At 42.6% G+C, this 26581-nt stretch overlaps 1 protein-coding gene across 4 annotated transcripts; it reads left to right on the forward strand.

The window, feature by feature from the left end:
• Positions 1-9866: 9866 nt before the first annotated feature.
• LOC133901242 (uncharacterized) lies at positions 9867-24992 on the forward strand. Of its 4 annotated transcripts, XM_062342537.1 has the most exons (8): positions 9872-10584; positions 21967-22224; positions 22306-22374; positions 22460-22567; positions 22941-23027; positions 23300-23536; positions 23620-23674; positions 24653-24992. In XM_062342537.1, the coding sequence occupies exons 1-8, from the start codon at positions 9967-9969 to the stop codon at positions 24658-24660; spliced, it is 1440 nt and encodes a 479-aa protein (XP_062198521.1). In that variant the 5' UTR covers positions 9872-9966; the 3' UTR covers positions 24661-24992. The 4 variants fall into 4 exon arrangements, 2 of the variants coding, with proteins under 2 accessions (XP_062198520.1, XP_062198521.1); XR_009906695.1 differs by lacking the exon at positions 23620-23674 and having other exon boundaries at positions 9867-10584; positions 22941-23007; XR_009906694.1 differs by lacking the exon at positions 24653-24992 and having other exon boundaries at positions 9867-10584; positions 22941-23007.
• Positions 24993-26581: the final 1589 nt, after the last annotated feature.

The raw sequence follows: 26581 nt of genomic DNA on the forward strand, positions 1-26581 counted from the left end.
GACTAAAAACTAGATCTATTTTTCTTGCTTAATTACATTGATCCGTTCCAGCCCCTTTATATAGAGTGAGAATTACATTTCAAATTCAACTTCAAATCCTAACTTACCTAATTCCTCATAAAAGAGCACCAGAACCAGCGAGTTTTATAGAATAAAATGTTTGAGAGTCTGTTTATTTTTTATTGTGAATTTAACTATACAGATTTTGATTCTCACAGTCTAAAATCTATATTGTTAAAATCTGAATTATACAATCTAAAACAAATAGCACCAAATTATTAGAATTTCTCCCCTTCTCTCCCCCACACTGCCTGCCCTGTCACCGGTTGCCCGTGCGCCTCACCAACCTCGTGCCCAACCATGCCATGCGTCGGATGATCCAGGACTGGTGTGTCACCAACCGCGTGAGCAGGGTGGAGCTGGTGCCCACGCCCAGGGTGCCCCTCGGTGAGGCAGACATGGCCGACGCGATTGCGAATGTCTCTTCTGCAGCCAGGCGCAGGGACGCGACCAGGGCGAGGGCCCTCAGGAAAGATAGCAACTAGAACAAGCGATGCCTCACGGCGGTAGGCGCAGCGCGCGAGTTGTCAGCGGTGTTCGGGTGCCTCACTGGCGAGCTCGTCAAGGGCGTCGGTGCAGTCTCAAGGCGCAACGGGGGAGATCCTTTCTGTGCTGACAGTGTTCTTCCCACTCGACGATGAGGCACGACGCTGTATGGCCTCTCCGTCCTCGCTTAAGTCCCTTGTCTCGGTGATGTGCCACCACGAGCTTGCCGCACAGGCCAGCGCCGCCATTAGGCTCGTCCTCATTGGCTGCGCCATTGCGTTTCACCTCACCGCGGTCAGGCTCGGGCTCATCCTCATCGGCCTCAACCCGGACAACTTAGCCGTTGTGGCTGTGGGGGTCCTCATCAACAACGCCAGAGAGGAAATGAAGCTCGGGAGAAAGAGAGGAAAAAGAAACGAAATGTTATGTTTGTAATGATAATAGTGGGTAAATATATGATATAATCTGATAGAAGCAGCATTTATCTAGATTATAGATTATGGCATAAATTAATCTCATATTATAAAATCTGGATTGTAGAATTATAATGTTTGTTTTCGATTCTAATTTTAAAAACTGGAATTTACAATTATAATAAAAAACAAACAGGCCTGAGCCTTTGTGCAGGCTATACTTTTCCTTCCACACATGAATTGATTATCAGCAATCAAGCGAGTGATCCACACAAAATGTTTTGATCATGTCTCTTAAGTCGTAACATCAAAATTAGCAGATGAGAGGACTAGCCAAATATGTCACCACTTTCGACACGAGATTATCATATAACCTTTGTGCAGGCAGCTCAGCAAAATATAAACTACAATCTATCTATATATAGGCTAGATGCCTACTCTTACGATACCCAGAGTCATCAGAGCTGCCTTTACATCAGCTGTTCAAGCATGTCCAGCCTGGTGGACCAGAATGAGAGAACAACTAAGACATCCACAGCATAAAGTTTAGATACTAAGCAGAATTCAACGCAAAAGAATCAAGTGCATTCTTGCTGACGTCTTCTCACACCCAAGCTTGCATGTAATTGCAGCTTGACCCAAATCTGTGACGAACAAACAAGTCATGTCAGAATATTGCCTCACTAGATTGCTTATTGTTATCAGAAGCTAGCAGTATAAAACATGCTTGTTGCGGGTGGTCTAAAGTCTAAGCCACCTGGATCACAGCTGCGAAGCTACAGTATAAATATGATACTATATGTATTCAGAAGAAGGGACATGAAATCCTCCAATCAAAGAGACAGCTAGCCATGATCGTACACAAGAACGTTAATTACACAAAAGAAAAAGGGGCAGCAAGGCAAAATATGATGGCAGATATCAAATTATCCAAGTTTGCAATTATTGTATCCAATACAGCAATACTAGTAAGCGGCCTCTTTTCTCAAGGTTCCCAGACGGTAAAGGACCTTACGCATCAACTAGTAGCCAAACACAAAGTTGCAACGGTATATCCCATTTCAGCGGTGCATGGGCAAACAATTAGCACATACAACAGAAGAGAAGAATTCGATGGCTTCACAATGGAACTTGGAACCTATGAACTAGCAGATACTAGTTGCATCATCATGCCACATTAAAAAAAAATCAATGGCTTTTAACTACCAAATGTATCGACAAATATTTTACATAGTAAAAGCAATTATATCGAGATCATGATCATTTCCAATGTATAGGATGAGTCATCAGAATACAATGCTTTGAGACAAGTATCATATCAAACTCACACTAATACAGAAAAGGTCATCCGTGTCCACTTTTCAGTGCTGGTTCAATGCACAGCTCCAGCTTCGAGATCTATACTGGATCTCGAGTTTGTATGATAAAATAAAGTAGTTTAAACTTTTATTTTTAGTCCAAAATAAAAACCAGATGACTCAACAAAATACCTTCAATCCACCCATAACTCCAGATCCAAGATTTCTTGGAGCTAGGTTTGACCAGCTCCAAGAAATATTGGACCTGGAGCTATGCCAAATGGGGCCAAACTATCACTGCCAGTTCTTAGCAAAAACTGACAGTAATAGCCTATCCGGCAAAAACCGGCAATGCTAATCAAGTATCACTGCCGATTCAATTAAAAAATCAGTAGTGATACTTGATTATCACCGCTAGTTCTAGCCATGAACTATTAGTGATAATGGAAGCATTATTGTTAGCTTGAGTCCTAATATAATCCTGTCATGTTCAGTTAGCTAGTTAGTTTTCCTTGCTTATTTGTTTTGAGTCGTGTTAGCAGTGCATGAGCCCACGATCTGTTTGTGTGGGTGCCATGCAAGAGTCCACGACGTGACTGAGTAAGCACATTCGAGTCCGTGGGATGGCACGGCGAGATTAGATCGTGGCTGAACTTTCAGCATGATCGTTTTCTATTCACGTGAATAAAAGGAAAAAGATCAGAAAAAGTTGTGGCACCATTGCAGCGCAAAATCGACCTCCACTCTCTCTGTGCTTGCGTGAGTTCTAATGTTAGTTTCTAAACAGTGTTAGCTTATAAGAAGTGTTACAAGTGGTATTCAGAACGAGGTGAGAGATCCCAGAGACCATGTCTTCCCCGACGCATAGCTATTCGCGCACTCCACCGTGCCGAGTCCCTCGTTCTCCTTCTCCTCCATCACACTGACCTCGATTCCGTGACGACGGACGTCGTCAACAGGTTGTGCAGCGGGTGGTGCGAGAAGTCGGAGGAACCATGGGCTACCCAACACTCACGAGCACGAACTACGCCGACTGGGTAGTTCTGATGTAGGTGATGCTCGAGGCGCATGGACTGTGGAATGCGGTCAGGGTCGGCGGCGTTGAATTCCAAGAAGATCGAATGGCACTTAAGGCCATTCGGCGAGCAGTGCCATCGGACATGATGGGCACGCTTGCCGCTAAGGGCAGCGCTAAGGCTGCTTGGGAAGCAATCCGCACAATGTACATCGGCATCAACCGCGTTCGCAAAGCTCAAGCCCAAACACTGCGTCGGGAGTTCGACGCTCTGGCATTCTGTGATGCTGAGACTATTGACAAATTCGCCAGGTGTATCAACGCGATCGCCATAGCCATCAGGTAAGACTGTGAGGTGAGATGGTAAAAAAAATTTGCGCGAGGGGTGAGGTCGCGGGTTGGATTCCCACATAAGCTGTGCGGGTTGTCACAGTTAGAAAAGCCACATGGAAAAATTCTTCTAACTCGACTAAGGGAATATATGGTGTCATAAATATTTGAAGTTTATAGTTTTAGGAAGTTAACATATGGAGAATTCTTTTTTAAAAAAATAAAAGATTTTCATATCTTTTGAACTTAAAGGTATTTCTATGATCAATAAAAGTTATGCGAGCTGGTGACCCATGTGCCTATCCTTTCCTCGGTTACTCTTAAAATGCCTAGGCTAGTGTCCTTAAGTCATCTTCTTCTTCTATCTTGGTCCAATGTTGCCATATTGGAGGGTGTAGAAAACATGCCCTTAGTGAGATTGTATCGACCATCATTCAGGCATATATGTGATTTTGGTAATTAATGACAACATAGTCAATGTGACTAACATGTTTGTCAAGTATACGCTTAGTAGGTCGCTTGGATGCAATATATCAAGAAGCCACCACAGCCAGGACAAAAATTAATTGAATTGAAGAAGTCCTAGGAAGATTTGCCTCACCGGATGGTCTGGTGCTTTGATGTTTGCACACATCGGAGTATTTTGTCCAAAAGAGAAGAGAAAGCTGAAGACCTCACTGGATGGTCCGGTGATCAGCACTGAGTACCACCGGAGCTATTCTTTGGGACATGTGGCAGAAAAAAGATGAAGTCCCCACCAGATAGTCCGGTGCTCGGAGTGTACACACCGGATGCTTACACTGGATCATTTCTTCCAAAGAGGGTTGCAGCTATTGAAGATTGTAGATCAACTCACCGGACAGTCCAGTGTTGAAGGTATACACACCAGATAGTTGCACGAAGCATTTTACACAGAGAAGCCATGACAAAAGAGAGGAATGAATTGGACTCGTTTCATGAATTTTGATGTAATCAAATGATATGGATATCTATATAATCATGTAGAGCTCTTCACAAGCTTTCTATAGAGCCTAAGATCATCAAAATTGAAGTTCAGAGCGAAAAGTTATGCCCAAAATACATATTACTGTTATGCTAAGATTTGCCTCACCGGATGGTATGGTGCTCACAACAAAAATAGTCCGGTGCTAACAAAAATAGTCCGGTGTTCACAAAGAAAAATAGTCCAGTGTTCACAGAAAGTTTGGAGCAGAGTTTAATACACACCAGATGTTTCGGTGTAACACCCAGTTTTAAAAGAACAAAACCGGGCACAACACATGTATGCCAGGATCAAGTTTCATACATGTGCTTACATCATCAGTGTATCATTACAGTGTTAAAATTACAAAAGGACCCGAGGGTCAAAAAGAAAACACAGTGGAGAACTAAAGGGTTTTCAGTGCTAGCGGCTCCATCTTCCACAGGCGTCGACGGGGGCACGCCAGCCTAGAATAGCAACTCCGGGTTGAAGTCGACTCCATTGAAGGTTGCAGCTTCATTGACAGCTTCTGAACAGCAACAGGATGCAAGAAAGAAAGGGAGCAACGGGTGTGAGTACAAAAATGTACTCCGCAAGTGTAAGGAAATCATGTTATGGGGCTTGAGTCAAGAAGATGTTAGACACTGGTTAACTGCACTAAGTAATTATGACCTACCTTTGACTCCAATAACAGGCATCCTATTTACTAAGTGTGAAGACACAACTATATCAAAAAGACTGACTCATCGAATTCCATCTGATTACCCAGACTCACTAGATAATACCATTACCTGACTACCCACCCAACCATACCAAACATGATTTCAACTAATCTTGAAGAAGTCCAAGCTCGCTCTTGGCTGTGAGCATGACTAATCGACCAGATTGATACTCTGTAGAGTTTGCACAGCTCCACGAGTCGTGATTCCTGTGTTACTCCATACTTCTGGGGTAAGGAGTCAGGGTCTCACTATAAGGCCTTTACAAAGCTCCCGCAGACTTGTAGGCACCCACTAAGGTTTCACCGTTAACAGACGATTAAGTCACTGCAGAAGCCCCCTCTTGTGCCACTTACTCGACCAATGGTGCCCAAAGAATCGGAGGGTGGCTAATTAGTTGGCTAGGCCGTACCCATATAGGCCTTGTGGTTGTGCGGGTATAACTTGGTTACATATCCAAGAACCAGTCCTTAGGACCCCACACAGGAACAACCACAAACATGCTGTATAGCACCACCTCAAACCAACCATCCTGTTAGGATCCCTATACCATGTTGTTACACAAAATACCATTTTTGATTCTTGTTACATAGACATTAGTCAAGATTAACAATTACCCCAACTATGACTGCACTAGCATAAACTACCCATTTTAACTCATGATCCATCAATGGCGACAAGGAATTATCATGCAAAACTATTAAACCCTAACATGGGATTCCATTTAGACAAGCATGCAATTGAAGGATAAAAACTACATATGAACCCTAAAATTAGGAGCAAGATGTTCAAGGACACTTACCTTCAGTTGAGGGTTGCTCGAAGTTGAAGTGTTCAAAGCTTGATCTTGCAGGTTTCCGAACTGCTCACCTCCTAAATGACATAGCAACAAAAGGACACACAACAAAACTCTAGGAACAGTATACCAAACATTACTATTTCTAGATAAACCCCTATAAAAAGATTCTACACGTCGCTATGAACATTTGGACGTAAAAATCGCCCAAATCGGAGCTACGAGCAAAAAGTATTGAGCTTTTGAAGTTATAGGGGCTATTCTGCAAATTTTACTTGAATTTCAGAGAAATACCGAATTATTTTTATACTGAAAAAGTGGATTTATGATGTCATAAAACAAAACCAGATTTATTTTCCAAAAGAGAAATGCATGGATATTGTCCACGGGTTCATGGACCATGGCCCAAAGGGCCGGTCCATGTGCACGGTGGACCGGATACAAAGGGGTATGAGATCTGGGCCGCTGGATTGATATCCAACGGCCGGATTTTAAAATGGGTTATGGCCAGCGGCACTATACAGGAGGGTGGCGGCGGCTGACGGTGGCGGGGCACCGGAGCTCGTCGGAGATGCGCCGGAACGCGCATCCGGCCACGGATCGAGTTCAGGATAGGTGCAAAACGAAGAGGGGCTCACGGGGAACTTTTACCATGACTAGATGGCGGCGGAGGGAGACCCAAGGGCAGTCGACGGCGAAGAGGAAGGTTGGCGGCGCTTGGAGCACGGTGCGGAGGTCGACGACAAAGAGGAAGGTCGGCGGCGCTTGGAGCACGGTGCGGAGGCCGATGGCGACGGGAAAGGCTCCAATGAGTGTCGGGGTGCGTCGCACGGGGACCTGCGACACTGAAAGAGCGGAGAACGAGATCAAAAAGGGTTCGGCATGGCCGAATTTGGGGCGGCAGCGAGCTTCTCACCAGTGACAATGGTGGAGACGGCGGTGAGCTCAAAATCGTGCGCCAACAAAGGGGAAAATATGTGGTTCTGGTGGGGACGGAGCAAGGATGGCGAGGGTGAGCTTAAATAGCTGAGGGAGGGAGAGGGGCGGCCGGATTTGAGAAAATATGGCCGACGGCATACTAGGAGATAAATGCGACGGTTCCCGAAATTGAAAGGGCAATAGATGGGGGAAACGACTGGAATCAAGAGAGGGGAGGGAGAGGATCGCGGCCATGGAATTTAATTCGCGAGTTATGGCGTGGGAGGGCTCTAATTTGAAACAGTGGTGGAGAAAGGGTGCACTTGGGCGTTCGGCGAGGGGAGGAAGAAGGTGAGCCGGTCGGGCGGCGGCTCGACTGGCAGCTCAGGGCCGGGCCCGCATGCAGAGGGAGGTGAGGAGTTCTCGGTGGGGAAGTGGCTCGGGCTGGGCGGCCCTCATGGCAGCGAGAGTGGCGGGAGGAGGCCGGCTCAACGCAAGGGAGGCCGGCTTGGCCTGCGGGAAGAAAGGGGCTAGGCCCACACAGAAGAAAAGGAAGGAGGGGGGGGGGGGGAAGAAATGGGCCGGAGGGGAGATTTGGCCCGAGAGACTCTTTTCTATTTGAAAATGCTTTTTCCAATTTAGATTTTCAACACATTTTCAAAAGGGGTTTGAACAGCTACCTCTAGCGAATTTTTACAAACCTTTCCACGCATAAAAACCCTATTGCATCTATAACAACATGAATGCAACAAGCACAATTATAACCTATGGCCAATTAAATTTAGAAAATAATTTTCTTCTAATGAACAAAATTGCAACACCTATTTAATTTCTAGCAAAATTTTAAATTATTGCAAAAATTAAAATTTGGGGTGTTACATTCGGTGATCACAAAATGAACACACCGGACTATTATTTCCGGAGGGCTCTAAAATGGACATATGCGCATAGGATGATCCGGTGCATGTGTCCGGTGTTCAGCGAGTCAGTACAGGATTATCTGGTGTTCACAAAGGCTTTGAGTGGGGTTCTAACGGCAGTTTCTGATGTTGTACTCACTGGATGATCTGGTGTTAGTACTACTGTTGTCACCGGATCATCCAATGTTCACAGTTTTTCTAAGCCGTTGGAGCAACAACTAATTCCCAGGGTTGAGACTATAAATACCCACCCACTTGGTCATTTGAAGGTGCTGGAGTCCAGAGAAACTCATATACACTAGAGAAGACATCCAAGCCACCAAAGTGCTTAAAATGATCATCCAATGCGATTAAGCACAAGATTAGAGAGTGTTTAGTGCTTATAGACCTAGAGAGAAGTGTTGCTAGGTGCTGCAACCTAGAGAGTGAATCAATGAGTGATCCAACCTTGTATCGAGAGGTACGCCGGCGCCTTGGAGTCTTGGTGACTCGCTGGCAACTTGAGCCAGAGTTGCTCAAGCTTGTTGACCCTCCGACTTGGTGTGGAGCGGTGGCAAGAAGCTTGTACGGAGACGCAGAGGCCCTTGCATTGGTGGCTAAAGCTCCGAAATGAAGACGACGTACAAGTGACCAGAAGAGAGGCTTGGTGTGAGCTTTGCCTTTGTAGCTTGGTGGCTCAAGAGCCGTGACCGGAAGAGACTTGGCGATCGGGAGCGTATCCTTCGTGGAGCTCCAATGTGGACTAAGGGAGTCATTTATGTCATCGATACCACGGGATAAAAATCTCTTATGCCAAATTTACTCTCTCTACCTTATTTACGTTTTCGCATTACATACTTGCAATTTACCTTCCTAGAGTAGCTTGCTAGGACTGGTTATAGGTTACAAAACTCCATTGAACGGTAGAGTAGACACATTAGATAAACCTAGCGCACTTTTAGATAGAAATTGATATAGGTTTATCGTATGAAGTTTTTTAAAGCCGATTAGGTTTTTAAGTTTTCTAATTAACTCTCCTCTTAGGACATCATCGATCCCTACAAAGGGACTATCTCCTTCAACAATAAACCACCACCTAATGAGTGTCCCTTGGCCAGACACTGATTTTTCACAAGGCCATTGAGCCCACAAGCTTATAGGGGCGTTGTTGATACAGGCACAGAGACTCATCAACTCATTTAACAAGTGGGAAGAGAAATGGTGTTACTAGGAGTAGTGTTTCTTACTAGAGAGAGAAAAATGTTGGGTGTAGGCTTAGTAGGTTGATTATTAGTCCTGAGCTGCCATATGTTGTTTAATGGAACATATGGATTAGAGGAGATAGGACAGAGTGAACAAAAGATGTTCCATGGAAGATTTGTATTTCACACATTATTTGTCAAACAACAAAAATATAGATTATTGAACATAAAATTATAGGTTATGATATTTATCAGTTGCTTGAAAAAGGATCTCTTTGGTCAACGCTTCCAACCATTCGATTTCAATGGGATGACCGCACTTATTTCTTTTTCATCTCTTCAACGAAGCTTTTTCTTCCTCAAACCGCGCCAAAGTCCCACCTCGCTCCTCCAACCTGCCTCCGTCTCCCCCGCCCCGACCCTCCTTACCGGATGTCATCCGCTGCTTGCAGCTAGTGATGTCCCCATTACCTTGTCATCCTGCCCCTGCATCCATCACCGTCGTCGGGCCAGCCAACTGCCCAAGACCCTCCCTCTCAAGCCCGGCAACGACGAATCCCCCTCCTGCAGCTAAACTTCCCTCCCCTAACCGTCATCCTGTTCAAACGCGTTCACACTCATCATCGACTGAGAGGAAGGGTGATTTCATGCACTGAATGGAGATGTGTAAAAATATCTCAAACGAACATTCACTCTCCACATCAGCACGAACGCATCCACCCTGCGTGGACTCGGTGCACGGTGGACCAGGAAAAACCAGGCGGGCGACGCTTCATTCCCCAATTTTTGTTTGTTCTCCTCACCGCTGCGCTGCGCTGCACGCGAGAAATCCGACCCCATTCGCGCCCATGGCTCCCACACTTCCCGCCAAAAGCCGCAAGCAGGCGCCTTCGTCGCCCCGCTGCGAGGAGACGAAAGCGCCGCCGACAGGAAGCAGCGCGTCGGATCCCGCCGCGCCCGACGGTCACCTCGACAGGAAGCAGCGCGTCGGCGCGAAGGAGCTCGGCGAGAAGAAGCGCAGCCTCAAGCGCCGCTATGACCGCGACGCCAAGAAGGCTGCGCCGCCCGCCGGCGACCACGAGCGCCGCCTCTACTTCTCTAGGGACGTCTGGGGCGGCCACTCCCCGCCGAAACCACAAATCCGGGATCGTGCCGCGGAAGAGAAGAGCGCTGGCGTGCTTACCAGCAACGATGCCGCCCAAGCGAAGAGCGCCGGCGACCTGCCACCAACCGCCGAAGCGAAAAACGCCGGCGAGCAAACAGGCAAGGACGCGCTGGCGCCCAAAGCCAGGACTTTGGCTGAGATGCACGAGCTGTATCCTTGCCTTGTTGATGAGGCCATGGTCCTTGTCGATCCGGCGGACCTGGGGAGGGTGCTCCCCAGCATTGGCGACTGCGAGGCCCAGGCGCTGGACAAAAACATCAAGAAGATGAGGATGCAGCTCACCAAGGCCATCACGGAATCGGTGAATACATCCTTCCTTTTGCCTTTAACTAAGACTAGCAACTACCACGACTTTTCATTACTGCATGTGTGCTGATCTCAAGATTTCTGTTCTTTGTTTAATGATTGTGGTTTAAAAAAGAGGAAGGTTTTCCTTTTCCGGTTCTCAGATGTACTAGGTTGTCAGTTCTGAAAGATTGTGCTTGTGCTTCAAGGGATTAGTTTACTTGACTAGTTTGTCTCAAAGTATTTAACTATGATTGATACTACTTTTGGTGAAATGGACATGGTTGCCCTCTATGTTAAAAGGATCATCATGATTAAGTAGTTTGTTGTAATACCCCAACTATAAAATAATTACTGTTGTGGAAATAATTAATTTATTGTGAGAGTTGCACCGAATTAAAAATATTTTTCACCCAATTAGGTTTTAATGTAATCCCCAAAGTTGCAGATATTTTAGTTATCCTTTTATCAAGACATTTAGCACGGAATTTAATTGAGTAACTTAGGAGTTATAGCCTCTGAAATTCGGCAGTCCTGTAAACCGTTGAATTTGGGCAGCCTGTAATTCGAAGATTAGAAATAGCAGATGGCCAAGGTTTGACTCTCCATATAAAGTTGTAGACCTTTATGAGAGCATATCTGCAGTATATTTATTTTCTGAATTACGATTAATAAAATAATAGTTACGACATTATGTCGTATTGGTCCTCTGAAGTGTGGAGTACACTTACGTGAACATTAATAGGTTTCTAACTAAGCAATCATCGGCTTTGGATACAAAATAACAGTCCAAATTGTATTTGATGCTTGAGGTTAAAGCTTGGGTTAAACCTCCATGAGCTTGTTGGCCGCCACAGCTTCTGCTACTTCCTTGTCGAAGGAAATGGTGATGACCTCAATAGAGGTGACCGAGAAGGGGGGTGAAGCATTCATAGGGGAAACTGGCCGTGGAATCAACGACTCCATCGGTGAAGGCGGTAGAAGTCCCAGCGGTGGGATCCTTGAGTCTCTTGAGAAGGAAGAAGACGAGGATGCCATTCCTAGAAGCTCAGAGAATGTGGGATCTCCGTTTATAAAAACTCGCTACTTCGTAGGTATTCACTTTGCGAGGTGCAACGGAGCCGTCAAACAATAACGGCAAGCGCAACCTTTCGGTTCTCGGTACGGTACGGCGAGAGCTGAGGTGCGCTGATTCATGATCTCCGGTCTCCAAGGAGGTATGTCAAGTCCCCTCACAAGTCGCGTGTCTCTGATTTAATGCTGCATATAAGGATGGAAAGCCTGAGGATTTTCCAAAATTTCCAACCAAGAGTTCAAAGCATTGCAACTCAATTCGGTCAAAGTCTCTTCCAGTAGACCCGTCTCATGCAATCGGAGAAATTCTAGATTAGGAGGGATACAGTCCAAGGAAATTTCCCGACGTCGATAAATAACCAACGACCCTCTTCTGAATAGAGTTGGGGGGTTAGCTGATAAGGATATATAATTACTACTATATATTCTATAAACACCATATATCAATAAGGGGTATATGATGATTGTACATATCCTACTCAATCCGGGGCTAGTCGTAGCCGCCATGGAGTAAGGGTATAGAGATGAAATACAAGGAAGGTAATCATATCAAATAGGGAAGATATCTCCTATTCGGTTGGAGTCCTAGATATTTGGAAGTCTACTAATCCGGAAAGAATACGCCTGGAGGAGTCCGGATAGGTCACGTCCGAGTTCCCCCAATATAAAAAGAGGGGAGTGGAACACGTCCAAGACATGACATTGAATCCAATCCAATTCAGGGCAAAGCATCGTCTATGAAAAATAATGTGAGATTTTACTAGCATTGTCTATGAAAAATGATAGTTATAGATTATACCATTAAAAAATCTTGATGGAGATTTCCGCTAGGAACTTCATAATGTGATTACTTTCTAACAACAACAACCTTTGTCCCAAGCAAGTTGGGGTAGGCTAGAGATGAAACCCACAAGATCCAACTAAGTTAAAAAAAAAAAACTATTAGTGCTCCTATACCTGTGTGTTGAAATAATTAATAGAAGAGGCGATCGAATCCTTGATTGGAATTCACTAACATCCAGATTTTGTTTTGTGCTGGATAATAACATCCAGGTGTCTTTGAAGGGATTGACATGATGTGATTCATTGTGTCTCATAATAAAGTGCATGTAGTATTATATATTGATGCTATCTCTATGCTAAGGAGCATCGTTGGAGCTTATATAATGTGTTTCGCCCTAGAGTGTCTAAGGATGGAGGACGTTAATGTGAAACTTGCAGCATTTTTTTGTGTAAAAAAAGAGTGCCAAGTGTACCTATAATTTCAAATGAAAGGCTTGAATACATGAACCTATGATAGGACATGACTTAACTGTCTGTTGACTTTATTTTAGGATGAAACATGTAGGTATGGTGTCGGAGTTCTCATAGTCTTGAACTCCGTTTGGCATTGCACTTTTTAGCTTCCTATTAAGTAGGTATGGTCTTCACTGAACTTATATCTTCTGTTCATATAACTATTTAGGGTGATTGGGTGCCATGTTTGTTTACCTCAAATTTCTTGAGACAAGATGTGTGACAGTGGGCCATTAGATTCCCAACAAAGGTAGATTGTAGACAGTGGACCATTAGATTCCACATGTAGTAGATTGTAAGTTGTCAGTGATCGTGCTTCTGCTTCCAAGGATTAATTTACTTGAGTAGGCTGTCTCAAAGTATTTAACTATGATCGATGCTATTTGATAATGAAAAGGACATTGTTGCCCTTTATGTGCAAATATGATCATAATGATTGAGTAGTTTGCCTTGGGCGCTGTAAAATATGGAGTGTGTCACTATTGTCGAATGACTACCCTTATTTCCCCCATTCTGATGTTCGCTCTCTTCAAGGCACTGATTATCCACTTTGGTAGAGCCAGTGCACCATAGAACATTCTGCATGAAAAATAAGAAATATGATAGCAAATAAGTAAGGTCTCAGTACGCTGTTCCAGAATCTAGAACAAGGATGTCCATTGGGGAAAGAACGTAAGAGGAGAACGCACACATGTGATACAGTAAACTAATGAACTTTCTTGTTTGAAAGCACCAATCACTTCTATTAGCTCTACAAGATGATAAATAAAATAAAATTTCCTTGAACTTTCTGACATCAAACTTGGAAAAAAAAACAACAGTTTGTCAATAGAGAGTATTTTTCTCGAACGTGTAGGAGAGCTACGTGTTATTTCATTATAAGTAGAGGCAAAAGCCAAAGAACAACACACATAAAAACAAACAAAACACAGACAAACACCCTAAGAACAAAGACAACAAAACACGAAGAAGAGAACAATAGATACAAAGAACAAAGGCTCAAAAGAGAGCCAAGAAAACTAAGACCCAGCTAGAAGAACTTAAAGGTCCTTTGCACCAGCAGCGCACCAAAGAGGTCCTTGGACAGCCACAGCCTGCTTCACCATATCAGCCACCGGAGAGACTCAATTGAATACACAATCATTCCGAAGCTTCCAAATCTCCCAAGCCACAAGAATGATGAGAATTAAGACCCTTCTTGTGCTACATATCGACCTTCTTCAACGCAAAACACCACCAGCTTGAAAACGCAGCCCAACCCGGTTGAGGAGCGACCGCATGCAAGCTGACCTAAATGAGAATGATGAACCAACCTGTCTGGAAAATACAAAATACACATGAGACTAGGAGATGCTGAATCGTCTCATCAACTTGATCACAAAGCGGACAAGCAGAAGGATGAGGAAGTCCCCGTTTGGCCAATCTATATGCGGTTCAACATCGATTGAGGATTGCAAGTCAAAGAAAGAATTTGCAGCGCAGCGGTGCCCAAGACTTCTAAATGTGCTTCCAGGGAGCGAACCTAGTAGAGCCAATGAAAAAGGTATTATATGCTGACTTATTAGAATAAACTCCCGAGCTTGAAAATTGCCAAACATGCTGATCACACTCCCCTTGTTGCAGAATAAAACCATCAAAGCAAATCCCAAACTTGGAGATATTCCACAATAGCAGAAACCGAAAGAGTCCCTTTGATATCCGAGATCCAATTGAGATCAACCAAAGCTTCAGCCACCGTCCTTTGCTTAACAACTCTGCGTGGTACTAAAGCAAGGAGGTGCGGAGCTATCTCACTGTCAGGAGCGCAATATTCAGATTCGTCAGGTTTCAGATAGCTTCAGGGAAGTCTAGCGCGGGGAGGCTGGCTGAAACGGTATCATGAAATCTCGGGCGTCCTTTTTGAATCCTGCGGCTAGAAACGACTCCCAAGCAGAGAAGAAAGAAGCAGCTGCTCCTCTGTTATTTTTGTCGGAAACTACTGTTACTTTTTACTTTCACTTGATAGCTGTAATTTGAACTCCGTTGAGCTGTGTAATCGGTTAAAAGGACTCCAAGGCAAAGGAAGGAATCCAAGATGGAATTATTCTCTAGTCTTATCTTTTAGCTTTTAGGGTTCTGGCTAGTTCCTCTCCGCCTCCATGGCGATTTCCCCCTCCTGATTCAATTCTGTTTCCTCGATTTCACTCTTTCGTTCGGTTGTTGAGTATCTGCACTTGCGGGACTTGACAAGGGTATCAGAGCAAGCTCATCCTCGGAAGTGATTCTGGATTGCATCGTTGTCGCAGGTTTGAGCAATTGCTTGCAATTTGCTCTGTGAAATCCCGACGATAGCGATCGATCACAGACCGGGAGGCGACGGCGGGACAACGGATTCAGACTCGGGTTGCGCAGCTTGTCTGCGTATAAAATCCCTTGGTCGATCTCCGTTGTCAGGCGGCGGTGGAGCTGATCGAGGCTTAAGGTGAGGGTGAATCCCGATCTGACCTCGACAGTGGTGTATGGTCAAGACCAGAGCGCAAAAGCAACCAGTGGATATGGGATCTAGTGAGGAGGATGTTCTGAAGCTAGAGGTTCAACAAATTAAGGAAGAGGTTGCTGAACTCAAATCCTTGAAGGGGGACATGCAATCACTCAAAGGAGAGATGGCTGAGATCAAACAACTCCTGCTGTCTCTCGGATCAGGTCTTGCTCCTCAGGCACATCAGGCCCAAGCAAGTGTAAGTATTAATCCCACAGCTCAAATCCATGTGCGTGGTTCAGCTACTCTAAACAATCAGGTGATTCCGAACCCAACACCAACTATCGCACCCACTACTGCTTTGGGCGTCGTCACCTCTTCAGGGGAAAGGAATTCAAATGATGGAGGTGTGCATTTGGGTTATGGATATGAACCAGCTTACACATATGCAAGTGAACCTACAATACCAATGCACCTCGAAGCACTGGCCAGACCCAGGGGTTTGGAGCGGAGTGGTCTAGATCAGGGGTTTAACCCTTATGGGATTGACCTACACGCCACGGTGGGAAATGCTGCCGTGAATAGAGGTACAGATGGGGGTGCTGCCAATAGAATTCACACCCAGATGACTCACCAGGCCCTGGATAGAAGCTTCCAATTGTATCCAGAAAAAGGGGGTCAACCATATGCAGAGGCTATTATCAGAGGCCCAAAACTGGAGTTACAGTTGTTTGGTGGAGAACAACCCTTGAGTTGGTTGAAGCACTGCGAGAAATTCTTTGAAATCACCGGTACACCTCATACTCAGTGGGTCAATTTGGCAGTAGCTCATTTTGTGGGAAAAGCAGAACTGTGGTTTGGTGGTTTGGGAATCCCTTGGCAACATCTTAATTGGGTTCAATTGGGCAGAATGTTGTTGGACAGATTCTCTGAAATGGGTACACATGAGGTGGTGTCAAAATTTCAGAACCTACAGCAGCAAGGAACTGTGAACCAATACATAGATAGATTTGAAGAGTGCATGGCTCATTTGAAGAGGGATCACCCATACCTTCAGGAGGCTTTCTTCCTAAGCTGTTATATTGGAGGGTTGAAGCCTACAATCAAGCACCAAGTCACCTGCTATCAGCCAAGGAGCCTTCTGGAGGCTTACTGGTATTCTAAGCAGTTGGAGCAATCTGTGAATGCCAGGAGGTTTGCCTTCTCCAGCCAGCCCAACACCAATGCTAAGGGGAATAACAAGTATACTGTGAACAAAGACAAGGGTAGCCAATCGAACGGCAGGGATAAGAGTAAGTGTTGGCATTGCCAAGAACCTTGGACCCCTCAGCATAATTGCAAGATGAAAAGGAAGTTGTTAGCCTTAGCTCTTGAGGGAGGAAACGAAACAACTATACGAGAAAAGCTAATGGCTCTTGCCCTGGTGGATGGAAGGGAGGAGGAACCAGATAATCCTGAGGTGAGCACTTTAGAAGCTGGATATGTCACTGCACCAGGTAGCCCACAAAAAAATGTACAAGAAGATATTCCTGAGCAGCTCATGCATATCTCACTCAATGCTGTGAATGGCACTTCTGATGCTAAGACCTTCTCTCTGATTCTGATGATGGGTGATAAAAGAGCTATAGCCTTGGTGGATAGTGGGAGTACAAACTCTTTTATGGATTATGAGTTCGCTCTCAAAAACGGTTTCAAGCTAAGCTACAAGGCAGCTAAGAAGGTAGTGGTAGCAGGAGGTGGAGAATTGTTGACAGATGCAGTAATATCAAACTTGACATACACTATTGGTGATGTGAAATTTTGCAACACACTCAGACTCCTCAAGCTAAAAAGCTATGATGTAATCTTAGGAGGGGATTGGATATATGAACATAGTCCTATTGGGTTGGATTTGCAAAAGGGGCTGCTCACCATTACCAAAGACAGACAGCAATATGAATTTCCAGATTTTACTACCCCTGGTGACAAGTGTGTGATTAATGCTAAGAAGTTGCAAAATATGTGTAAAAAGGGAGTGATGGGATATTTGATTCAAGTGAAACATATTCATGACCAAGAAGAAGGAAGCATAGTTGTTCCCAAGAAATTGGAGGAATTGCTGAAGCAATATTCTGATGTGTTTGAAGAACCCAAAGGTTTACCACCAAGGAGAAGTTGTGATCATGCCATTCACCTCAAAACTGGAGCAGAACCCCCAAACTTGAGGCCATATAGAGTTCCTCACCATCAAAGGCAAGCTATGGAAGATATAATCAAGCAAATGTTGGCAAATGAAGAGATAAGGCCGAGCCTTAGCCCATACTCTTCTCCAGCAGTGATGGTAAGGAAAAGGGATGGGTCATGGAGAATGTGCATTGATTATAGACTTCTTAATTCTCTTACAGTCAAAAACAAATTCCCTATGCCAATCATTGATGATATTCTGAATGAGCTGCATGGTGCAAGAATATTCTCAAAGATTGATTTGAGGTCTGGGTTCCATCAAATCAGAATTGCCGAAGAAGATATCCAAAAAAACTGCTTTCAGGACATATCTAGGGCATTATGAATACATTGTCATGCCCTTTGGACTCACTAATGCACCTGCAACTTTCCAATCTCTCATGAACCAAGTGTTCTTAGATTTAATTGGCAAATATGTGCTGGTATTCTTTGATGACATCTTGATCTACAGCAAAGATCTGAATGAGCACTTAGAACACTTGAAGTTGGTCCTTGAGGTGCTGAGAAAAGAGAAGTTATTTGTCAAAATGAGTAAGTGTTCTTTTGGGCAGCCACAAGTTGAGTATCTTGGTCATATTATTGATGATAGAGGCGTGTCTACCGACCCTAAGAAAATTCAGGATGTCTTACACTGGCCTAAACCTGAAAATGTGTCTGAGCTGAGGGGATTTCTCGGCCTCACTGGATACTACAGGAGGTTTGTCAAGAACTATGGCAAAGTGTGCAGACCACTTTATGATTTGTTGAAGAAAGATGCATTCAATTGGCAAGAGATTCATACCATCACATTTGAAAATCTTAAAAGGATCATGACAACATGTCCAGTGCTGGCTTTACCTGATTTCAAACAGCCCTTTGTGCTGGAAACTGATGCAAGTGGCACCGGGTTGGGAGCTGTACTCATGCAATCTAGAAGACCCATTGCCTATCACAGCAAATCCCTTAGTAACAGGGCCCAAGCACAATCTATATATGAAAAGGAAGCTATGGCAATCATTGAGGCACTAAAGAAGTGGAGGCATTATCTCTTGGGAAGCAATGTGATCATAAGGACAGATCAAGAAAGTTTGAAATTCATTTCTACACAGAAACTGACAGAGGGAATTCAACATAAGCTCTTACTCAAACTAATGGAATATGACTACAAGATAGAATATAGAAGGGGAAAGGAAAATATTGCTGCAGATGCCTTGTCCCGAGTTTCCAGAGCTGATCCTGAAGCAAGTTGCCTGGCTATCACAGTCTTACAACCTGAGTGGGTAGAGGATGTAAAGGGAAGCTATGCAGGTGACACTTTCTACCAGCAGACTATGGAAGGGCTCAATGGGAGAGATGATCCATTGGGTATTTATTCAGTAGTTGCAGGATTACTGAGATACAAAGGGAGAGTCTATGTGGGAGAAGTGACTGATCTGAGGTCCAGACTACTGCATACTCTTCACTCCTCAGCCATTGGTGGACATTCTGGAAAGAGAGCAACCTATCACAGAATCAAGAAGATCTTCTATTGGCCAAAGCTAAAATCAGAAGTTGAGCACATGATAGAAGAATGCCCTACTTGCCAGATCACAAAGTCTGAGAATATTCGCATTCCAGGCCTACTCAGACCCCTGGAAATTCCTGATATGGCATGGACTCATATTAGCATGGACTTCATTGAAGGCTTACCAAAGGTAAAGGGAAAGGATGTGATACTTGTGGTAGTTGATAGATTCACCAAATATGCCCACTTTGTTGCACTTTCACACCCATATACTGTCCAGCAAGTAGTCCAATTGTTTATGGATCAGATTTTTAGGCTACATGGATTCCCATTGGTTATTGTATCAGACAGGGACAGAATCTTCACAAGTAAACTCTTCCAAGAAATATTCAAATCAGCTGGAGTATCACTCAGATTCAGTACCTCATACCATCCACAAACTGATGGGCAAACTGAGAGAGTAAACCAATGTTTGGAAAATTATTTGAGAACCATGGCATTTCAAGACCCAAGGGAATGGTTGAAGTGGCTTACTATGGCTGAATGGTGGTACAACACATCTTTTCATACCTCTCTTAAAACCACTCCCTTCCAAGCCCTTTATGGGTACCCACCTCCACAGCTGGGTGAATTATCCATCCCCTGCAATGTTTCTGATGAAGCCAGAGTAACCGTAGAAGAGAAGGAGAAGATGCTCAAGAAGTTAAAGGAGAACTTGACACAAGCTCAAGAGAGGATGAAACATTTTGCAGATTTGAAAAGAACTGAGAGAGAGTTCAAGGAAGGAGACATGGTATATCTGAAAATGCAACCTTACATGCTGAATGCTTTTGGTTTGAGGGGAGCCATTAAGCTGAGATCCAAATTTTATGGCCCATTCAGGATTATTCAAAAGATTGGACAAGTGGCTTACAAATTGTTGCTACCCGAAGATGCTGGGATACATCCAGTTTTTCATGTCAGTCAACTGAAGAAGCATGTGGGAGCAAAAGTAATCCCATTGCCGAATTTACCATTGGTGACTGCTGAAGGGAAGATTAAAACCGAGCCTATGAAAGTTTTGGAGAGGAGGATTATCCCTAGGAACAGCGAAGCAGTCGCACAATGGCTGGTGCAATGGGAGAATCTCGCTGCTAATGAAGCTACCTGGGAGGATGCTAAATTCATCCAGAAAGTGTTCCCAAAGTTTAATCCTTGAGGACAAGGATTTTCTCAAGGAAGGGGAGACTGTCAGGAGCGCAATATTCAGATTCGTCAGGTTTCAGATAGCTTCAGGGAAGTCTAGCGCGGGGAGGCTGGCTGAAACGGTATCATGAAATCTCGGGCGTCCTTTTTGAATCCTGCGGCTAGAAACGACTCCCAAGCAGAGAAGAAAGAAGCAGCTGCTCCTCTGTTATTTTTGTCGGAAACTACTGTTACTTTTTACTTTCACTTGATAGCTGTAATTTGAACTCCGTTGAGCTGTGTAATCGGTTAAAAGGACTCCAAGGCAAAGGAAGGAATCCAAGATGGAATTATTCTCTAGTCTTATCTTTTAGCTTTTAGGGTTCTGGCTAGTTCCTCTCCGCCTCCATGGCGATTTCCCCCTCCTGATTCAATTCTGTTTCCTCGATTTCACTCTTTCGTTCGGTTGTTGAGTATCTGCACTTGCGGGACTTGACACTCACCTAGGGACCAACCATGAAGCCAACGATCCAGCCAAAAGATAGTGTTAAAGCCATCTCCAACTAGTCACCACGGCAACAGAAAATAAGGCCCTAGAGTTTAGGTGAACCTGAACCCGCAGACCTGCCCAAGGTCAATAGAGAGTATTCATCACCTCTTTTCTGTTGGCAAGTGCCAAAGATATCATAGTAATGTAGTTGCACATGCCAATTTATATAGTTTTTTTTTCGTTTTCTGACCATCTTAAATCTGTTTCACTTATCCTGTTTTTTGCCCATCTTAAATCTGTTTCCCGTATCCTGTTTTCATCACCTTTTTGTGTCATGCTTGAAAATTAACCTCTAATCTCAAAAGAATGTTGTTCAGGGGTACATGCGGTCAAAAGTTCTAAACTGTGGGTGCTAAAGTGAAACCCTATATTGCCAAAATAACACTAGGCTACGCCAATGACAGGTGGGACTTGGTCCCCCACGTCATTCACACGCTCAGTGGTATTTTGGCAAAGTACAATTTTGCTTGTGGTATGATAGCAGTTGTAGGACACATGAAAAACATGCATAGATTTAGTAAAAGGATGGTTTCAAAATATATTGAAATAGGAATCACTGGTCAAAGTTGCCCTTTTTGGTAGTGTACGACATTCTTCTGCGACTGGTGGGATTCTCACCTGCTGCATTTCATACTTGATGAAAATATGCGATTAGTAGGTTTGCTTGCTTTTTCATGTGCTCCTAGATTTAGATTTCATAGAAGTTTGTCCCTAATTTTGTCTTATGCAGTATAAATGTACTCCTTAGATATCATACTTATATGAGCTGGATAAAATTTGCAGTACTGACTTGTTAGATGAACTGGTTTTGCCAATCTAGTTAGCAATGCATCTCAGACAGAATGTATTTGGAGTGGCTTGTTTCTGTCCGAAATGGTTGACTTAATCATACGAGTATATGTATGTCAGTGCCAGGATGTAATATGCTTGTTAACCAATTGCAGCCTATGGCTATGAAATAATAAGATTTTTATACCCTTATAATCAACAGAATTATTGTATATGTTTATTGAGTTTAGTGCATTCTTTAATTGATTAGTTGATTTTACAGTAAGCACGGCACATAGTAAATTACTAGCCTTCCATAATCTTGTTTGATACGCTACCATCAATATTTGGTGCTAATAAATGTGCCTTGATACTAATGTAGGCAAGGATGAAAAATATGGAAATGCGTACAGCACCTCTGTGTGCATCCACTAAGCTTCAACCAGAAAAGTTAAGAGCAGAAAATGAGAATAATCTTTTGTTTGACCGTTTGGACAAAACTGATGATATGGATATTTGTGCTCAAGGGCGATTGGCACGAGTTGAACATGAAATAGTGGAATTGAGACAAATTGTGATAGCTTCTCAGTCTCAGGCAAAGATAGAAAGCAATCCGCGCTATGATAATTCATCAGTGAAGGTTATACCTTTATCTGCTTACCTTTGATATATCTCTAATGTATATGCAAATTTTCGTCACTTCTCTCCACTTGTTTGATAGGGTATAAGATGTGAATCTACAGGGAGTGGTCTTCAGTCGATTGTAGCTGAAAATCAGATTCCATGCAATGTGATTATCTTCTTTGTTCTTTTGGTACTGCATTACTTCACGTCATATTTTATTTATGTGTTATATCAAGTTTATTTTATTGTAGATACTACAAAAGAAGATGGCAGCACCAAATAGCCTGTCTCATACAAAGGACGAGGAGGTTACCTCTAAGTATTATTGTGCCCTTCCCCGCAATGTTCTCTGCAATAATGTGATTATCTTCCCCTTATGTTACTATGCCATGTCGACATATCTAGCAAAAAACGTCATTTTGGTGATAAGTGGAGAACTCTTTGGTTTCTATCATCCGTTTAGAATTTCAAGTTTAAACTCAAATATCTGATCTGCCCCTGAGGGACATCCTTCTTTTGGTTTCTAATAATCATTCTGATTTAAACTTGAAATTTACAATACTTTGTAGACTATCTCCTCAATTTTGCTTTCTTTTTGTGAATTTGTCACGTTAATTTGGTGATGAGAACCAAAACAGTTTTCAACTTTTCACCAAAGTAACTGTTTCCACTTGATATGTCCTCCACCTTTAATTCGTGAGATTTCTCATCTCTTGCTTAATTTGTAAACAGAAACTGCAAGGTATGTTGCCACCAAAAAGGAAGTTTCATGGTAGGAGGAGGAAGATTGATGCTGAAAGTCAGACTCCATGCAATGCGGTTGCGTTCCTTTGTTTTTGTTATATTAATGCTTGTTTGCATATTTACATTTATGGAAATTGCATCATGCTTATTGTGTACATATAGAGGAAATGAAGGTAACTGTAAATTTGCAGCAAGATTTTTGCAATAATAGGAATGGGGAGGCAATGATCATGTTGTTTAGTGCGACAGCTTTGTTCACATTGAACTGTATACTTTTTTGAAAGAACATTTAACTATATACTTGTAACTTAGCAGTTGAATAAGCTTCCATTTTACCTTCTTTTTAGGGTGGCAAAGAGGTTGTTTTGCTTTCAATAGTAAGGCCACATACTCCTGTAGCCAAGGCTATTCTTCAAACAAGCTCTCAGTCTGCAATAGTGGGGGGCACACGACTTGGGACCCAATGTTGTATGGTGTTTGTGAGTGATGTGTTGCAAGGAGATGCTCCACTGTTACGCCCATATGGGAACATGAAGAAGATGTTCGACGCACTTAAATGTTCCATTGCGTGGCCACGTGAACAGGTAATGTCTTGAATTCCTTGTTTTAATTATTCTTTATTTTTTAATGTCAAGGAAGTAAAGAAGTATAAACATTTTCTTTGTAGATCCGAGATAATACCATTGCTTCCAGGGAAACACCTGTCCAATCATCTCATCATGGTATTATTAATTTCTAGTCATTGACTTCTTTCATGTGAAATTTGTGCTCTTGAAAAGTATCATGTGAAATTTGAACGTAATCACTCAGTTTGGTGTTTTCTCGTTGACCATCTTTTTTGGGGAACGTAGTGAAAGATAGACCTTTTGAGCACTGTTCAATGTGCTGCATTTGGTGTCAACTAGAATCTTGTTGGACTTGTAAACATGCTCTAATTAAAATTCACTACTTTATGTCTTGGAGACATTCTTGTTCATGTATTTCTCAAGTTTTCAAGAAAATTAATTTTGCAGTTTCCCATATTTTGCGTGATAGATAGACCCTCTTGCTATGCTTATGTCGAACATTAATTTTGGAGATGCAGCTGACCAGGTTCCTAAAACAAATGGTAAGTTGAAAGTAAAAGCTATTAGCATCTGCTTCTATGTTCAGAAAATTGAAATTTAGAAATTAAGAAGTGGTCTACTGTGTGATTTTAAGCCTTCGATACTTGAAGTCTAACAATCCGACTTCAAAATTTTACATGAAACTATTATATGCTTGCATTCGAGGCATTTTCTGTGACAAGTGCTTCAACATGAAATGTGTATGCTGCATTGACCCAGCTATTACTGCACTGGTTACTTGTGAATAGGTTGCCGGGTTAGGGATGCTTACCAACTTAGCATGCTGTAGAATCATCTGGCTATGTGCAAGCGCTCGCTGGGTGCTACAATTTGGCAGTGTGGTTCATGCCATTTTTTGAGAATGCTTGTGTCCCAAAGTGATGCTTTCCTCACATCAAATTTTGAATATTTGAATCTTTCAAGTTTTACTAAAAGTGTTCCATGCTCACATCACACCACTAGTGTCTGTTTGTGGGAAACATGCAATGGTATCATCAAACTTTATGGGATATATCACTTCTGAGTTTTGATATAAAATCAGGTGCTACCTTATTAGCACAGCAATTAATTATTTCATTTTGTTATGTCATACAGGTCAGTGACAAAGCGCCTTTTGCAACTGAGATGGCATTGTGTTGGTCTGCACATAACAGTGGATGTGAATAGTGACATATTATGTTTTTGACCTTCAAATAGGGTAGACACCTTTGGTATGATTGTACTAAGCAACTAGGTGCGACAGTTTATCATATGATACAATGTGGTGTGAGATCACTTAGTTTAAAAGATCAGATTATAATTTCAAACATGCATAGACGAAGCCTGACTGTTGTTTGATAGCCGTATCTTCCCCTGATTCATTTTTGGATTGTATTCATTGCGAAGATTACCAAGTCTGGTGCCCAGACAGCCCCACCGAAACCCTGCGAGTAATTTGCTGCTATTTTTCTTACCACAAACGTGTTGGAAAACTTACTTAAACATACGCTTAGTTTGGTTACTATAGCTGTAGTTCATTCTATCAATAGATTCGGATTGCAGGATTCCACTCCGGGGTTCTGACAGGAACCAACTGGTGCATGCCTTTGTTTTTTACTGGAAAGAATAGCTGTTATGCACAATTTCCTTTGAGCTGAATCACTGGTCTACTGTTCACATACCAAAATCGGGCCTTGAACTATGCTGTACGTGAACGAAATTTCTATATTTGGAAATTTCTATGCATATTTGGATTTAGGATATGAGAATCTGGTTTAGACTCCATTTGAATCGGTAGAACAGTAAAGGTGGCGGCCGATTCAGACACGCAGATCGAACACTAGCAATCCAGCCTTCTGGTTGTATCGAGGTTCTAGGTCTTAAGAAAAGCTCAATGCTCACAAGATATTCAAATCGACTTGAGCTCCTCTCAAGCTCAATGCTCAAAGCTGATAGCATAGAAATATGGAATGATCTCATTCTGAGACTTAATAATATCAATATGTCATAAGAGTGGGATGCGTTTAACTGGAACTCGACCCAAAATGGTAAATTCTTAGTGAACCATTTATATTGCGCCTTTAAAGCACATTGATACCCTAAATATAAATAAACAGTTGTGGAAACTAGAACTACCTACCAAAATCAAAATCTTTATTTGGTATCTCTGCCAAGGTGTCTTTCTAACCAAATATAACTTAATTAAGAGAAAATAAAAATGTAGCCAGAAGTGTTGTTTTTGTCAAAAAAAAAAAACAAGACAATTAAGCATCTTTTCTTTGATTGTTGATTTGTTTACATGGTATATCATACATGTGGCTTTAAACCTTTACCCACCCATTAGAGGGGGAGTATGTACACCCAAGAGTACAGAAAAAGGTTTGTATATACTTCCTCTCTAATGGGTGTTTGGAAAAAATATGTACATCTTAAAAGGTAGTTTATATATCTTAGAAAAAGTATATACTTCACTTATAAAGAAGTACACATATCAGAAAAATAGCATATACATCTAAAAAAGTAGTATATACTTCAGTTATAACTAGATCAACTACGGATGAGCCGGAAGTATATACTTCCGGGAGTAAATACTAGTTTTTCTGAGAGTATATACTCCTGAGTCAATCCATAGTTGATTCCATTATAACTAAAATATATACTAATTTTTAAGTGTATATACTACTATCTAAGATTTATAAGTGAAATATATATATATATATATATATATATATATATTCAGAGTACAGAAAAGACTTTATATATATATATATATATATATATATATAATGTAATATCCCTAGGGTATAAAGGGTTCTTTGCATATTGTCACATGTGTGTGTATATATATATACTAGTCAATGGTCTCTAAAAGGGTTCAAAAATGCGACAGTAACCGCCCAAAAATCGCGGTTACCGACCTTCCCGCTGCGGCTCGGTTTCAAAAATCGTTCGATTACCGAATTTGAATTCAAAAAATTCAAACCGAATTTTAAAAAAAATAAAAAAATCCAAAAAAAATCTGATAAAAAACTAGAGGTAATTTCA

The sequence above is a fragment of the Phragmites australis genome, chromosome 20 (assembly GCF_958298935.1).
Source record: "Phragmites australis chromosome 20, lpPhrAust1.1, whole genome shotgun sequence".
NCBI classification, from domain to species: Eukaryota; Viridiplantae; Streptophyta; class Magnoliopsida; order Poales; family Poaceae; genus Phragmites; species Phragmites australis.